This window comes from Elgaria multicarinata, chromosome 1, assembly GCF_023053635.1.
Source record: "Elgaria multicarinata webbii isolate HBS135686 ecotype San Diego chromosome 1, rElgMul1.1.pri, whole genome shotgun sequence".
NCBI lineage: Eukaryota > Metazoa > Chordata > Lepidosauria > Squamata > Anguidae > Elgaria > Elgaria multicarinata.
This window is the reverse complement of record NC_086171.1, coordinates 56562268-56578457: the sequence shown is the minus strand read 5'-3', so window position 1 is coordinate 56578457 and position 16190 is coordinate 56562268. Positions and strand designations below refer to the sequence as shown.

The 16190-nt window shown below is 41.3% G+C and overlaps 1 protein-coding gene across 1 annotated transcript in view; it reads left to right on the top strand.

Annotated features, from left to right (window-relative positions):
* Nucleotides 1-16190, top strand: part of CHN2 (chimerin 2) — a 169709-nt gene that overhangs the window by 122623 nt on the left and 30896 nt on the right. The window contains exon 7 of the mRNA XM_063128712.1: nt 13680-13757. Coding sequence (XP_062984782.1) covers nt 13680-13757 — 78 coding nt within the window. The remainder of the gene's footprint in view (nt 1-13679; nt 13758-16190) is intronic.

Here is a 16190-nt window from a genome sequence, read left to right as displayed (position 1 = left end):
GGTTTAAAGTTAAGATCTCATGAATTTAGAATCATGGGATAGTAAGAAGAACTAAGCCAAGGAAACATATAGTGACTGAAGTCCAGGCAGGTGAAGGAGTATCTCACCATGTAAAAAGAATCAGGTTGCAATAAATATACACAGAAAACAAATAGGTCACGGATGACAACAATGGGGCTAGATTAGATCAAAGCGAGAGTGGGAGGACAGAAAATGAGACAAGAGGAATAAATAGGCTAGACCTGCTGTTACAATGCTAATCTAGTGAGTGTTCAGAGCTCTTTGTGGAGGGCAGAGTTATACCTAATGTGCCTTTCTAAGGCCTTAGCTAGACCTAATGTTTATGCCGGGATTGTCCCAGGGTCATCCCTGTTCATGTAAATGACACAAAGGATATCCCAGGAGCAGGCAGGGACGACTCCGGGATGATCCTGGGATAAACCTTAGGTCTAGCTAAGGCCTTAAACCCTTTTTCAAGGGTTATTTTTGCTGCAGTAACTTCAACGTGTTAGCCTCACCTTGGTGAGGTGTGTAATTCACATGGAAATGTTTATACATCCAAGATACTGTGAACAAACAGTCATGTAGAAGATTACTGCACACTGCCTGGCCTTTCTGTGTTTGCCTGAATCTGAACCCTAATAACATTAGAAACATAGCATTTAGCCCTATTCAGGTGCTCCGATCCTGAATAGAGAAAACTCATGAGGAGAGGGAGTTCTCCAGCCCTCTCCTCATTTATTGCTTTCTGCACATGGAGGGTAACAGTCTGAATAGGAGATCGTCCTGTGTTCATGAAGGCTCTCCACATCAGTAAGAACAGTAAAAAAATCAGGAATATAAGTTGCAACTATGGAGAGAAGTGGGCTTGGTGTTTGCTCTGTTCGGGTTGAGAATGCCTTCCGTGTCAGACCCAAAGCATACTGACTCCTCTAACTCTCCTGATCTCCCCAGAACTTTTCAGTCCTGCTCCTGTCTTCCAACTGTGCCTCTCATATATATCTGCCCACAACTTGCTTTGTAACCATGTGACCTGCTTATATCAGCCAGTCCTAGGGGCAGGTGATGACAAACAGCAGCAGTGTTCCAGTAAATACAATGGCAAATGCTGGTGGGAGTTGTAGGCCAAAATATTTGGAGGGCCACAAGTTCTTTAGGCCATTGTAGAAAATTAAAAATGTCAGCCACCCTCATCAGAATGCTGGGAAGGGGGATCAAGGACAGGTGTTACAGGTGGGCTCTGCTGGGGCCCAATCGCTGCACAAGAATGCTGGGTGTTGATGCTGGTCATGGGGAATTGATTCAATCCATAGCTAATAAGGCCAAAGCTTGAAGGAGCCAACCAGAGACAATGTGACTTTGACGTCTCTGTTTCTCACGCAAGAAAGGTTCATTTGAGCTAAGCACTGTTAAGTGTTGAGGATTTAATTAGACATAGGAATGATATAGTGACACTCCACTGGGACAGTCTGACCAAAATTAGAAAAACCCTTTAATGCACTTGTAGGCACTTAGGGAACAACACCTGTGCAGATGCTTCTGTTCTCTAGTGAAGAACAATTAATCCTTATAAGCTGCCAGTTGTTTTTAATGGAAACTATTAATGTTAAGGTAGCTGACATCCCAGCCAAAAATAGGCCACTTGCATCACACTTTCTCAGGTCTGGACAAGAGGTTGTTTGCTAAGTAAGGTGAGTTTAGCTTAGAAGTAGCCCCCTGTAATCACAATCAGCAAAATGAAACAAAAAACATGGCAGTTGAGAAGCTGCACTTAAGATACAACTGTATGTATACAGTTATATGTTCTTCAGAGCCATTGCAACTATAAATGGTCTTTAGAAAAATATGACTGGCAAAAGCACCCAGGGCTGCCACACTCCTAATAGCTGTGTGGAAGAGGAAATTTCAGCAGGTATAGCTTGCACGACAGACTAAACCTACTCAAATTTCCTCTTCTACGCAACTATTTGGCATCTGTCCAAACTGTTGTTATAGATGTCATGCTTCTGTTAATAAAATATATAATTATATGAGGGAACTTAATCATTTGCAAGTGTGGTGTATGTAAACCTCTAATGGTTTCAGTGCTTCACCTATCATTAGAGGCATGCAAATATACATCTCATGGTATGTGCTGGTTTAGAATATTAAGAGTGCAATGCTTTCCAGGGCTAACAGTGCATTGAACACAATGGGATTTAGTTCTGAGTAAACATGCACAGCAGTGTGCTGCACAGCCACGTATACAGAAATATAAGTCATTGAAATCAGCACAATTGACTTCTAAGATCAAAGTGCAAAACTGTAACAGCCCTGTGTGACTTGTTTATGCTGTGATCACTTTTCTTCACTATGCAAGCTAATTATTTTTCAGCTGCTCATTGTTTATTGGGAATCTCTCTCTCTCTCTCTCTCTCTCTCTCTCTCTCTCTCTCATGTGTGTGTGTGTGTGTGTGTGTGTGTGTGTGTGTGTAAAAAGGAGAGAGAACAAGATTTTTTAAAAAACAAGTTTTTAGTGTAAAATATGACATAGAGTGTATGTTTCTAAGATAGAGATATGAACCAAGTTTTCACACAGCTCTAGTTCACTTTTTACATTCTTCAGCTTCTTTGACAGGACTGGTCATACAAAAATATAAAATACATTATTTTACTTGCTCTTTTCTTTGGTAATCAAGAATTCCTTATCCATCAGCTATATTGTGGGCCTTTCCATATTCCTTCAGGTAAATGTAAACATATTAAAATAGCACTTTGATTTCTCTAATGCGTAGATAAACTAAATGTTTGGTTGCTTGCTGACCACTTAAATAAAATAAGATTGTACTGTGGATAAATGGACCCTTTGCAAGTTCACGAACATTCATCCATTGTTGTAGCTTTTACACACACACACACACACACACACACACACACACACACACACACACACACACACACTTTTCAGGAACTACAAAACTCAATGGAATAAAAGTCAGTATGAAGATACATACACTGAGACAATGGGGAAATAACTGAGAGGAAGTCTTTGTATGATGAAGGCAGGATTACACCTTGAGAGTGTCTGCTACCCACCCACTCTGGATGCACAGGGATGATCCCGGGGTGATCACCGGGATATTGCCTGGTCTAGCCATGGCCATAGTCATGACTAACATAATTCATTTCAAGGCTGTATACTACATAGGACTAATCTACATGGATTCTACATATATCCAATTTTTTAAAAATGGATACTGTTGTTTTTATACTGTTTTTATGGTTTTTTAAATTTTTGTATACTTTTAATGTTTACTATTTCTAATTGTTGTAAACCGCCCAGAGAGCTTCGGCTGTGAGGCGGTATATAAATGTAATAAAATAAATAAATAAATAAATAATGAGACCATGATGTTGGAGGAATCAAGGGACATCCCAGGAATCCGGTTTAGGGCTTGGCAGGTTTTGCCAGCTCAACCCCAACCACAGTTGCCAGTTCATGGATCCCAGAGCTTGCCAGTCTCAGCATGCCCCAAGTTGGGCAAGCTTGCATTTCGCCGCTGTTCTGAAAGCCACTATTTTGTTCCAAACCTTGGGTAAGCTATTTATGGAAATCGCCACTTTATCAAACCATTTACACCTGCAATTTTGCATAAAGTGCACTATTTACAGCTGCCATTTTGCATAAAATGGCACTTTCCGTAAATAGCCTATCTGAAATGGTGGAACAGTGGGACACCATGAGCTCTCACCAGGTGCCCGCAGACCGTCTGGCGGATTGACCCGCACCCCCACAAGGGTTGTGCAAGTGGCAGGGGGTCTGGCAAATGGCATGTGAGGTGGGGGCGGGTTCACCCATCCCTACTGAGCATACAGTTTTGGTGAGAAGGGCAGTTGCAGTGGGTTCTGTTCAGCTCCAGTCTGACATCTTACATCTTACACACAGAAACTTTACCATCACGCCACCTTAATTACTATTCACAAGCTATATATAGCACAAAAATGGTTCCTCACTGATTTCATATGTGGAAAAGTACTTGAGGAAATTAAGTTAAATGGGTGCCTTTCATATACATACCTAGCAACATGGGAGCAATTTCAGCATGATACGATCACATCCTGCACAGATCCACATGTGAATAATGCAAATGTATGGATAGGGACAGTCACATACAATACTTCTAAAGTAGTATATTCAAGTATAGTGCAACATATATTTGCCAGAATAAGGTGTATTTAAGACTTTAGTTGTACTAGGACCAGCTCCAGGATCTGTTTTCAACAACAGGTATGAGTCCAATAATAATAAAAAAGATCCCAAGCATTTGCAGAGCAGCTGTCCCTTGTTACAAAGCAACTGCACTTTGTATCCAGGCAGATGTCAGGACATTTCAGGCTCTGTCTTACATCCCTGAATGAAAAGGGTTAATTGCAGTTGCCTTTGTAATCCCAGTGAAGCCTGCATGCACTCTCCTCCTCTCTCTTAAATACACGCACGCACACACACACACACACAATCTGCTTGCTTCTCTGCCTCCCCACACCCTACAATTTTAGTGCTTCATTCATTTCCAATCAAATACCCCTTCCCATTTGTGTCTTACTTAAGATCAAAGGGTCCACAACCTTCTTGCCCAAGGACCACCTCAGGTATCTGCAGGGGTAGTTGGGGCTACACCTGTACACATGACACCATTCACATACACACACACACACACACACACGCCTCTTACATTCTCTCTTCCACATTCTCTCTCACACACATACACACACACTACTCTTACACATTTTTCTCTTACCCATTCTCTCTCACAGACATACTCATCACTCACACACATTCACAAACACACATCATTCTTGCTCATTCTTTCTCTCTCCAACATATTCTCTTTCACACACATACACACACACACTACTTTTACGTATTCTCTTTCACAATACACAAACACACACATACACACACCACTCTTACACGTTCTCTCTCTTACACCACTCACATTCTCAAATTGTTCACATGCCACTGACACATATTCACACACACACCACTTCCACTCATCCCAGCAGCAACAGATGTTGGTCTTGCATCAATATGTTGAAGCCCCCTCCCTTCCTAACCCAATACCAAAAAAGACAAAGGAAAAATCAGTATAAGAACAAGCTCTATGATTCCTGCTATACAATCCTCAGTCCTAGAGAATCTCCAGAGCATGCTGGGAAGCTGGCAGGAATCTTCCTGCACTGCTTTCTAGGACATTCCAGGGACACTGTAGAAATGAGGCTTATATGGAAGGAAACACAGAGCCTGTTCATAGAGGTTTTTGTTTTCCTTTCCCTTCTGTTTTTTTGCAGCAGTGGCAGATACTCGGAGTCTGGGAGCTGTCACGCAAAGCTTTGGGGGGGCACCTGTGACCCATAGGCCACACTTTTTGAAACACTGCATTAGATTATTTGAGACGTCTCTCCTCCCACACACACTGCCCATTCTTAGGCCTTAGCTAGACTTACCGCTAAATCTGCGATGGACAAGGGGAGATCCCGCAATGCAAGTATCGCAGGATGTTGCCCTCATTTACTGTAAGGCAAGGCGACCTCACAAAGAGAGCTGTCATTCCCGCCATTTTTTTACCTTTAAAGGGGATGACGCGCACAAATGAACGTGCGCAAATGATCGTGTTGTTGTTTTTTTTAAAAAAAGGGTTTCCCCGCTCCCCCCACCCTGCCCAAATGAGAAAGCCGCGGAAACGGGCCACACGCTCGTGGTCTCGGGCTCAGCCTGAGACCGCGGGAAATAGCAGGCTTGAAGGGGTAGGCTATATCCCGGGGCCAAGGAGGGTTGATCCCTGCCTGAGCCTGGGATCCTCTGTGCATCATCTGGACGCACAGGGACGATCCCGGGTATCACCTCGGGATATAGCCTGGTCTAGCTAAGGCCTTAGAGAACAAAACACATTCCACAGAATAAAACACTTAAGTGAGAGCTCACGTTCTTAGCTGACAAACATACCCTTGGGTGTTAGCATTGGAGCCTTGTGAACAGGTTGGAGAAACAGGAAAGCTTTGCAGGTAATGCTGGTCAACCCCTCTTGCATCAGTTAAAGCCAGGATGAGGAAGATCTTAGGATGGTCATGAGGACATGGTGGAAGACTATTTGAAGGCTTCCTCTATTTGAAGGCCTGTCCTGTTCAATTCTGAATTAAAGATAAAGGACCATAAGAAGGGAGAGGTGGAGCCTTGAAGTTGCCCATCAACAGTTAGCACACAGGGCACCTTATCACAGTCTTTTATGCTAGAGTGAGTGGAAGTATTTCTATTGAAATTATAATAATTATTTCTGCATTTACATCTATACCCATTATTAGCATATGCAACTTTTATCCAGATCTGTATTATCTTTTGTCCTCTTTTTGGTGATGTATTTCCTCTCTTTTTTGGAAATTACAACTGGCCTCCCTACAAAATGCTTATGGGTAATGCTTTTTGCAATGTCTGAGAAAAGAGGGCAGTTTTGACCTAGTGCCGAAAAGATGACAATGTTGGTGCCAGGTGGGCTTTGTGAGTGAGATAATTCCATAAATCGGGACCACCACCACCGAGAAAAAGTTTTTAAAGCTGGTGTAAAAAAGTTTTAAAAGCTAATGTATTAAGGACATGTCCTTCCCCTTCATAGGGAACAAGTTCTATCATGAGTCACCCCACTTCACCATGCCTCATGGTGAAGCTGTTTCTGGAAATCCCTTGGAATCTGCATAGCACTGAAGATGCCAGTCCATAAGCCACTGAATTGGTCTCACCCACATCATCACGTTCTTCGCAGATCCACACGCAGTGTGGGATTGTGACATTCTTAGATGGCTCCCACACTGCTGGGCATGTATGTGATGGCCGCTGTGCTCATCTGCCAAAAAGAAAAGCTATGTTATTCTATAACAGAAGCACGTCAGGCCACACAATTCACTGGTCTGTGGGTGAAATGTGCATACCAGGTTCCCACATAAGCGAGCTTTCTCATTCATTCCAATGAAAGCAACAACTCTAGACATACATAAATATGCACAAAAAGATGCATACTCCATTGAAGAGAATGGTGAAGACCTTGTATCAAGAGACATACTCTGTTGGTGCTCCAGTATGGGTAGAGATCCACTATAACCGAGAAATAGTGTGCCCTTTTACTTAAAGAACTAATTGGGTTTTGTTTGTTTTTAATGACATGAGTTTGGAATTGGCTTGTTTTCTGAAGCAATGGCTGTTGCTTAAGGGAACAAGACAGGTATGTTCCCAAGGAGCTTACAGACTAAATTCCAACAGCTAAGGAAGGGGAGAGAAAAGAGAGGAATGGACATTTGTCATTGCCCTTTTATTTTGATTTCTCTTTAATGGCAATTAATCTAGGCTCAATTAGAAATGTATTGTTAATTCTGACTTACCAACGGAAGAAGTAAGAAAAAATGATTCTATGGCTTTCAGATATCCTCTAAAATATAGACACGTTATATTTGCAGCTTTAAGTTTTTAGAAGTTTGGACATTTGTTACAAGCGCAAAAACGGCTGTGAGTCAAAACTGTTGTGTAAGAGGCATGAAAAATTTAGCAAGAAATATACTTTGCATTACAGACCTTCTGTTGGATCTGCAACCCAGCTGAATTGATGTACTTGGATTTAAGCTGGAATTCTAAGAATGCTGACTTCAAAGTAGGTTCCACTGAAATCGGGGGATGGAGGTGGAAGTGAGATGCACAAAGAGTAAATTGGCCCAACTGAGCAAGGCAGGTCCCTATTGTAGAAATATACTTCCATATACACAGACAACGTGGATGTAGATGCACATCTGGAGGCATATCTATATTAGGATGTTGATCTCCACTCCCACCCCACCCCCGAAAGTGTCTTTAACTATGGAAATACATTCTCATATGGAAACATGAGTTGCTACTCACAGGCCTTTGCTAGACCTGTCTTTAAATCCGTGCAGGAGGAGGGGAGAGCTTGATTGAAGTAGCGTAGGCAGTCACCCCAGTCTAAACATCAGATGCGATGGGCTAAAGGAAAGCCCCGTCGCATCTGCCATTTTTTTCTTAAAGGGCCACGTGCGCAGGAGCACACGATCGACCAAAGTGAGGTGTTTTTTTTAAAAAAAAAAATTCCCTGCTCCCCCCTGCCCCCGATCTCCCCCCCCCCGCTGTGATCTCCCCCTTGCCCCAATGGGCATAGCGCTCCTGAGGAGTGCTGCGCCCCATCCGCTGCTTTTCCCAGCTACTCATGAGTAGTTGCAGTAGCTGGGGAAAGTGGCGGAACGGTCTACACACTCGCGGTTTTGGGCTCAGCCTGAGGCCATGGGAAATACCACGCTACAACTGGAGCCTGTTACCCCGGGTCCAGGGAGGGTTGACCCCTGCTTGAGCCTGGGATCCCCTGTGCATCATCTGGACGCACAGGGGCGAGCCTGGAGTTCACCCCGGGCTAACCCGTGGGCCAGCAAAGGTCACAGTTAAAGATGGATCCAGAGAAGTATGTTCAGCAATGTGCTGCCAGTTTTTAAAGTTTTGCTTGGATTGTGCACAATTCAGATTAAAATCATACTGAAACTTTTGAGTAGTAGTAGTATTTACATTTCTGTATTGCCCATAGCCAAAGCTATGGTCATGATAATGGAACAAAGTTAAATACTCATACATTTTTACTTATACAGCCTGGAAAGACATCCTGTATTATTGTACGCCAGTACATATATGTCTACAATGCATGTGTGAAAATGATTCCACTGCTCCTTCAAACAATTGGGTGTATTAAAGGAACACATTTCTCGTACACCTATAGTTCTCTATACATACCCTTTCTTTATGGGAACTCTTATAAAAGAAACACCTGACAATAATACAACATGATTTAGAAAGCAACCCTGCTGAATGAACTAAACTTCAGGCATGATATGTGTAGCAAATGCCAACATGCCCTCTATTTATCAAAGTCACACAGCTGAACCCTTCCTCTTCTTCTTTGAGGCTTATGTTTTAAAGATACTACAAAAAGGCCGCAGTTTTCTCTCATTACTGGATATTTGTCGTTAAGATTACACTATAAGGGACTAAATGTAAGTGTACTAAAAAGATGTATTGTCATAATCCTGGAATTCTGAACATCGTATCTGGCTACGTTCCATAATGATGTGCCTTACATAATAGGATTTTTATCATTTAAGGGACATTAATACAAATGCAAGAATAAAAATTGACCTCTCATTGACCTACACTAAATAAAACCAGTTACACAGCAAAATGTACCTGTGACAGGAATCCATAAACAAAGAGGTATTTAGCAAACCATCAGCACTTTTACAATGTTTAAGTTTTTTTTTAACTTTGAGAAAATTAAAATTATGGTTCTTAAACATGTTAAGGTAAATATTTCAAACAAAATGGCCTTTTCATCCCAATGTCAATAAGAGAAGCATCTAGTTCTTATTCTGTGCTAATATGATGTTGAAAGACAGTTGGGGAGGTGAGTTGCTCACCCTCAAACAGTAGAGACTGTTTTAAAATACTTTCAGTCTGATTAAGGCTGACCATATGCACAGGAAGAGAAACTTGTTTGCAGCTCAGTATTATGATTGCCAAGCTGCCAAAGAAGACAATACACTAATGGTATGGTGATGATACACAGTGTTGTATCAAAAGTCACCCCATTGGGGAGATCCATATCTGTTTACCAAGTTTAAAACTCCTGCTTAATAGTACTAGCCAGCTGTCTTATCAGCTAGATAGAGGGTCTATTTAGTAACACATATTGAGCAATGAAATGTATAGAAATTGTTTAAAGGGAAGAGATTGAGGGGTAGGCAGGGGCATTGTGATTTACTTGGAGGAATAAAGAAATTCAACAAGTGTAATATCTGAAAATCTAACCTTGGAATTTACTGAACTGACAAAATGCTGTCTTATAATAGGACACTATAGGAAATTGCATAACCTGATCTTACTGAGGTTGGCCACCTGCCTCTGCAGGTTTTCAAATCAGGGATGGATCATTCATCTACACCTAAATGATATAGGCAGCAATACATTTGTTGTTTGCTTACATGATAGAACATTTAATCAACATTTTCCTCCAAGATATTTGAGGAACAGGAATAGGCGAGTTACAGTCTCAATGCAATGGATCTAAACTACATTAATATTTGCCATATTGTAAATATGTACAAATTCAGTGCCTGCCCCATTGCCCATCAGTCTCCCTGCCTGAGCTGATGGAGCTAGTCTCAGATTTGGTGCTGAAGACTACCAAATATATGTTGTGTCCATGGGGCTGTCCAAACATGTTATCGGCTCAAAACATGTAGCCAGTCATACTTTGGATTTGGTTTTCTCTGTTGGACAGGAGGATGGTGAAGGATTTCACATTCTGGATTTGGTTTTCTCTATTAGACAGGAGGAGGATGAAGGAACTTGCATATTTTTCCCTGTCATGATCAGACCCAGTCCCATTGAGATTTAGGCTTGCAGAAACTATTCCTCTCTGCAGGGGTGGGGTATTAGGAAAGTCTGCTCCAGAAGCTAACGGATTCCAGAGGAGTCTGGGGGGATTTTCCAGCTATTATAGTTGATGCTCCTGTTAAAACCCTGGTTGCTTTGTGGAATATGAAGATGAGCATATGATTGCCCTCGTCCACTTTGCAGTGGAATCAATCTGAATTGAGGGCAATGAATCAAAGTGGGAGATAACTGGAATGCAGGTGGGGGAAAACATGTCTCAAATCCAATCTAATCCAAATAAAAGCTCATTAACAAGCCTACCTTGTAGCAGTGATGAAGGTGAAGAAGTATGGTTTTTTTCCCTTCACCACTGTGGCCTACCAGTGTTGTCAAACAGAGGCTTTCTGAATGGTTCAGGGCCTTTTGGATTCTGGCTGGTGCAAAATCTGATAGAATCCTTGGTGGCATGCTACAGCACATTTGCAAAACCTTTCAAGGACAAAAGTATTCATATCTGCCATGACAGTTCAGGCAGTTCAATCTGTGAAAGTATCCAGGGCATTGTCTGTTAAGATACTGTTGGGTGATTTTCAGTTTTTAGATTCAAAGATGTGGACAAGGTGCTTGGTAAAGTTCAACCAATTATCTGTTTGTTTGACCCTTGCCCCTCATGGCATATTTCATCTAGTAGAGAGGGGATGACTGGCTGGATCCAAGAATGTATACATTCTTCATTATGGGAGGGAGTGGTTCCAGCCTCCTTAAATAAGGCAGCAGTGAGACCACTTCTGGTGGTGGTGGGGACATCCTTGGACCCAAAAGATATGAATAATTCACTAGCCAGTCACTAACATTCCCTTCTTCTGCAATGTGCTTAAGTGATCAATGAGATCCAGGAAATCTTGGATGAAAAAGATTTTCTAGATCCATTTCAGTTGGGGTTTAGGTTCAGTTGGTTTTGGTATGGAACCTGCCTTGATCACCCTGTGAGTTGACTTTTGCTGAAAGAGAAGTAGGAGGAATTCAACACTGTTGATGCCCCCTGGCTCTCTCAGTGGCTTTTGATGTTATCAGCCATGGTATCCTTCTGGAGTTGGGTGTTGGTGGCTTGGCTTTGTGGTGTTTACACTCATCCTTGGATGGTGATTTCTGGAAGGTGATGCTGAGGGACTTCTGCTCAACCCCATGGCATTTGTGCTTTTGGGTCCTGCAAGGTTCCATTTTTTTCCATGTAATTTAATATCTACCTGAACTTGCTGAGTGAGGCTATCAGAGACTTAGACTGCAATGTCATCACTATGTTGATGACACAGTTCTACTTCTATTGTTCATCAGATCCACATGAGGCAGTGGGAGTGCATAATAAATGCCTGGCCATGATAACGGCCTGGTGGAGGGCCAATAAATTGAAATGCAGCCCAATCAAGATGGAGGTACCGTTGGTGGGTAGTTCATCTGTATGTGGGACTGCCCTTGAAGACCATCCAATAACTGAAGTTAGTACTAAATATGACAGCAAGAGTACTGACTGGGCCTGGATGTTATGACCATATTGTCCCAGTGCTGTACCATCTTTACTCATGAGTGGGCCTTTTCTGTGGTAGCCCCCAAATTGTGAAATGCCCTCCCTAGAGAGGTCCACCTGGCACGTACTTTGTTGACTTTTTGGCACCAAGCAAAATTTGCCCCCCAAATCCTAGGCCTTTATACTCCCAGACCTTTAAAAAAAAACTTATTAACTGCTGCTTCTTTTATTTTCAAAGATATGTTTAAAGCTGTGTTTTTAAAATCATCCTTTTCATGTTTTAGTCTCTTTGACACTTGTTCCTTCTTTTAAAATTAGTGTGGTGGCTGCTTTTAAATTCTTTTAAATTCATTTAATATTTTACCATTAATTTTATTGTATTTGTTTTATTATGTATATTGCTCTGATAACTTTGGCTATAGGGCAACTCATAACTTGAATACATAGTCCTATAAGAACTGAGCATGCTCAATAGCCACAAAATGCTAAGTTTCTGTTATGGCTAGGTGGGGTGGACAGAAAACCATGGAGAGGTAGGGGGAATAGATTGAAGCATTCTGGAAAAGAGGCTGGCTGGCTGGTTGGACCCCTGAACAGGCAGACTGCTCACTGTAACATTTTGTTGCCAGTCCCACTAGTATAGAGCTATTTCTCAGTGACCTTTCTTCATGACAGCCATAGCATCTGTACAGTAAGTCACTACCCTACAGTATCACTTGTATTGCCTGGGCAAGCCCATATGCTTCAGTGAATCTGTTTTTCTCAGTGGGGCACACTGTGTGTTTTCAGTGTAAATCAAATGATAGACTGGATCTGTAGCTTCATCTTCTACTGAAATAATCAGTAGGAATACTAAAATAATCGAATTACTTAGTTTATCCTAAAGCAGAGCCCACCAAAACCATTCTTAATTTAATGCACTGCAAAGAACTGCTACTAATCTTTCAAGTGCTACCAGATTTTCACTTGTACAGGATATGAAAAAGAAGAGATTTTTTAGCTGTGCAAGATTAAACAATCATTGGGGTTTAAAGGCTTAATCTGGTGGTGTTTGTACTGGAATAGCTCACAAGTCTTCAGCTCTGAGTGCAATTGGATGCAGCATTAGAGTCATTTATTAGGGGTGGGGGATGCTCCCGAGTAGAAGTGATCTATCCTTTGAAATGTGTTGTGGCGTGAAGCTGTAAAGCTGTCCTACCGCCTGTATTTCTTTCTTCAGTGTCTGGCAGGATACCACTGCTGGGGGGAGGGCAGAGAAGGGGGAGCTGTTCCGTACATGAATTCAGGCTATTGTTTCAGACACACGTCTGCTTTAAAGAAGTATCACAAAGCAGACCGTTACTTATTCAGATGCAGAAGCTCCTTCCATCACACAAGACAGCCCATTCAAGTCACATGCCAGAGGTCTCTGCAGAATGGGCTGCTGCAGCTGCTTCAAATCTGCTGTCTAACATTAGAAGCAGTTGGACAAACCTGACAGCATTCAGCCTCCCAGGATCTGCAGAAGACAGGGAAAAGATCTGGGATCCAAGCACTATGTTCGCCGAGGAGTTATGGCTTGAAAATGAGAAAGCCTGTGCCGTGGTTCACAAATCTAAGCGTGGAAGGAAGCGCCAAGAGCTGCTGGCAGTGGCATTGGGGGTTAAGATGGGAGTCAAGGGGGCACTCTTGTGGCAACCTCTGAAACTATTTGCCTATTCACAGATCACCTCTTTGGTCAGAAGAGCAGCATTAACACAAAATGACAGCCATTTCAACTATGAAAAAGCACACAATTTTAAGGTAAGGACTTCTATGGACTCTTTCTGCTTTGAAAGCTATTGTGTTGTTTTACTTGTGCTTTGATTATATCATCAGGTCAGTGTGTGTGTGTGTGTGTGTGTGTGTGTGGTTTAATCTCTATTTCTTAAATGTTTATTAATTTCATACTATACCAAGAACCATTGATTGTATAAAACTTTGTGATAGAGGAATGAATCTCGTTGCTCAGAAGAACTCACTTGATCTTGCTGAAATATAGGCATGGGCTGCATTTCCTCCTGATGACACACACTGATGTCTCATTAAAAGCAATGAGATCACAATCCTAAGCATACTTACATGTAACTGTCTCATTCAAAGGCATGGGACATATTTCAGAATAAAGTTTTTGGTTCATGATCTATATGTAGCTCTTTTTTTGTTTTAACATCATGTGCATTCTAAAATTGATGAAAATGTGTCTACCCACAATTCTTGATTTTGCCTGTGAAGAGTGTTCTTGTGTTAAGCATTTGTATCAATTATGAAGGACATGAATCTGTGGCACAGAGACAGAGTGGTGTGATGGCATTGTTTAATATCTTTTGTTGGGCTCCATGTGCCAAGGAAGCTCTCTTGGAGCCCCACTGAGCTGGCTCTTGGAGAAATCCTTTGCCCTCACTTGTCATTAGCTGAACCTACTGCAAGTACAAGCAAGCTTCGATGGTGTGGACTTTTGTCTAGAAAGACTCTTTCCACCCACTCCCCTTGGGCAATGCTTGGGACAATGTGTGTGCATAGAAGAGATGACTCATTTTTAGAAACTTGGATTCCAGGCATCTCATTCCGTGTCTTTTGTGGGAACTGCTGCATTTGTTCCAGTTTAAGACAATTTCCTGCAATCACAGTGAAAAGTATTCAAAGTGCTGTTCAGTGCTCAGCAGGAATGGATGGAGAACAACCCTCTGTACTCACAAGGCTTAGCCACATGTTCTATCCCCACCACCACCACCACCACCACCACTACCACTTGCTTTGTCAAGAAGTTATGGTTGTGTTTACCACTATGTAAAAGCAAGCCTATTGCTGGCAGTCACCAAGCCAATTCACTAAAAAGAAGCAAGGATCTATTGCAAAGAGGGAGGAGAAGGTTGAAATCTCAGGCTACCTCCAGCAGGGACAGATGGCAACTTCTGTAGAGTATACTAGTGCACAAATGTAATGATTTCACAAGTCGTATGTTAGTGGGGGAGTACTTTTTGTCTATATTAGTCTGTCACCTCCTAATGTAAAAGGATTTAAATTATTTACAATGATTTAACAAATAGTTCTACATTTTTTTCATTTACACTGCTTTGACCCGAATGTATTAGACTCCTATTATAATGTAAAGGGTAGGGGGCTTATTGAACGATATAAAAACATTTACAAACATATATTAAATTGTTCCCCATTATCTCTTTTTATATCCTCCATCATAAAAGCCAATGTTTTCCAATGGAGAAGGAGACATCCCCTTCTGTCTTGTTTGAAACATTCTTAATGCTTCCAGATTTCCCCGTAATCATCATTTTATATGAAAAATGGTTTCACTTTAGCCAGCAAAATATTTTCTCATGACTTGGGGCATATTTTCCACATTGACCTATACATTCTTTCTTTCCTCTTCAAAATTCCCCTTGTTTGGTCTTTGATTTAAAACTGGATGTGTGCCCAGAACCTTTTATTTGTTCGCTCTAGTGTTCTGCATACCCTCTTGCTTCCTGTTTGAAAAGAGCTATAAGTTAACTGGTAAATCATATGATTATTTTTCCAAACTTTAAATGCATGACTTGAAAAAATGCATGATTTTTTTAAAAAAGACCAGTGAGGGTTTTAAGAAGTACTTTGAAAACGTAACATGACCAGGAAAGTATATAATGCTTTTTTGTGGAACAAATGTTTATTTACTGTGCAGAAGCACAATCTGGTGTCACAAGCTTATACTAAAATGTGGTGAATATTTTTTTTAAAAAAAAGGAATTGAAGATGTTTCCCTAAATAATTTTAATTTATGATTGATTGGTTGTTTGTTTGATTACAATAATTTATAGCCTACCTTTTTACAATTAGTGTACTCAAGGAAACTCACAATTAATAAAATAAAACAATGAAATCAAAATACAACAAATAATTTAAATAGAAAACAACAACAGTTGAAAACCCATTAAAGAAGGGATATTTAATTTAATACATACTGGAATAAAACCACCAGCAGTCAGTGATGGGTTCAGGCATACCTTTCTAACAAGTCTGTTCCACAATCTGGGAGCCACAACTGAGAAGACTCTCTCTCGTACCTTCCCATCATCCCTCAGACAGGGGCCCTTGTAATACCCTATTTCTTCGATTCTAAGACGCACTTTTTTCCCCATATAAACATCTCTAAAAATTTGGTGCGTATTAGAATCGCGGGTGTGTCTTAGTGTTTTTTTT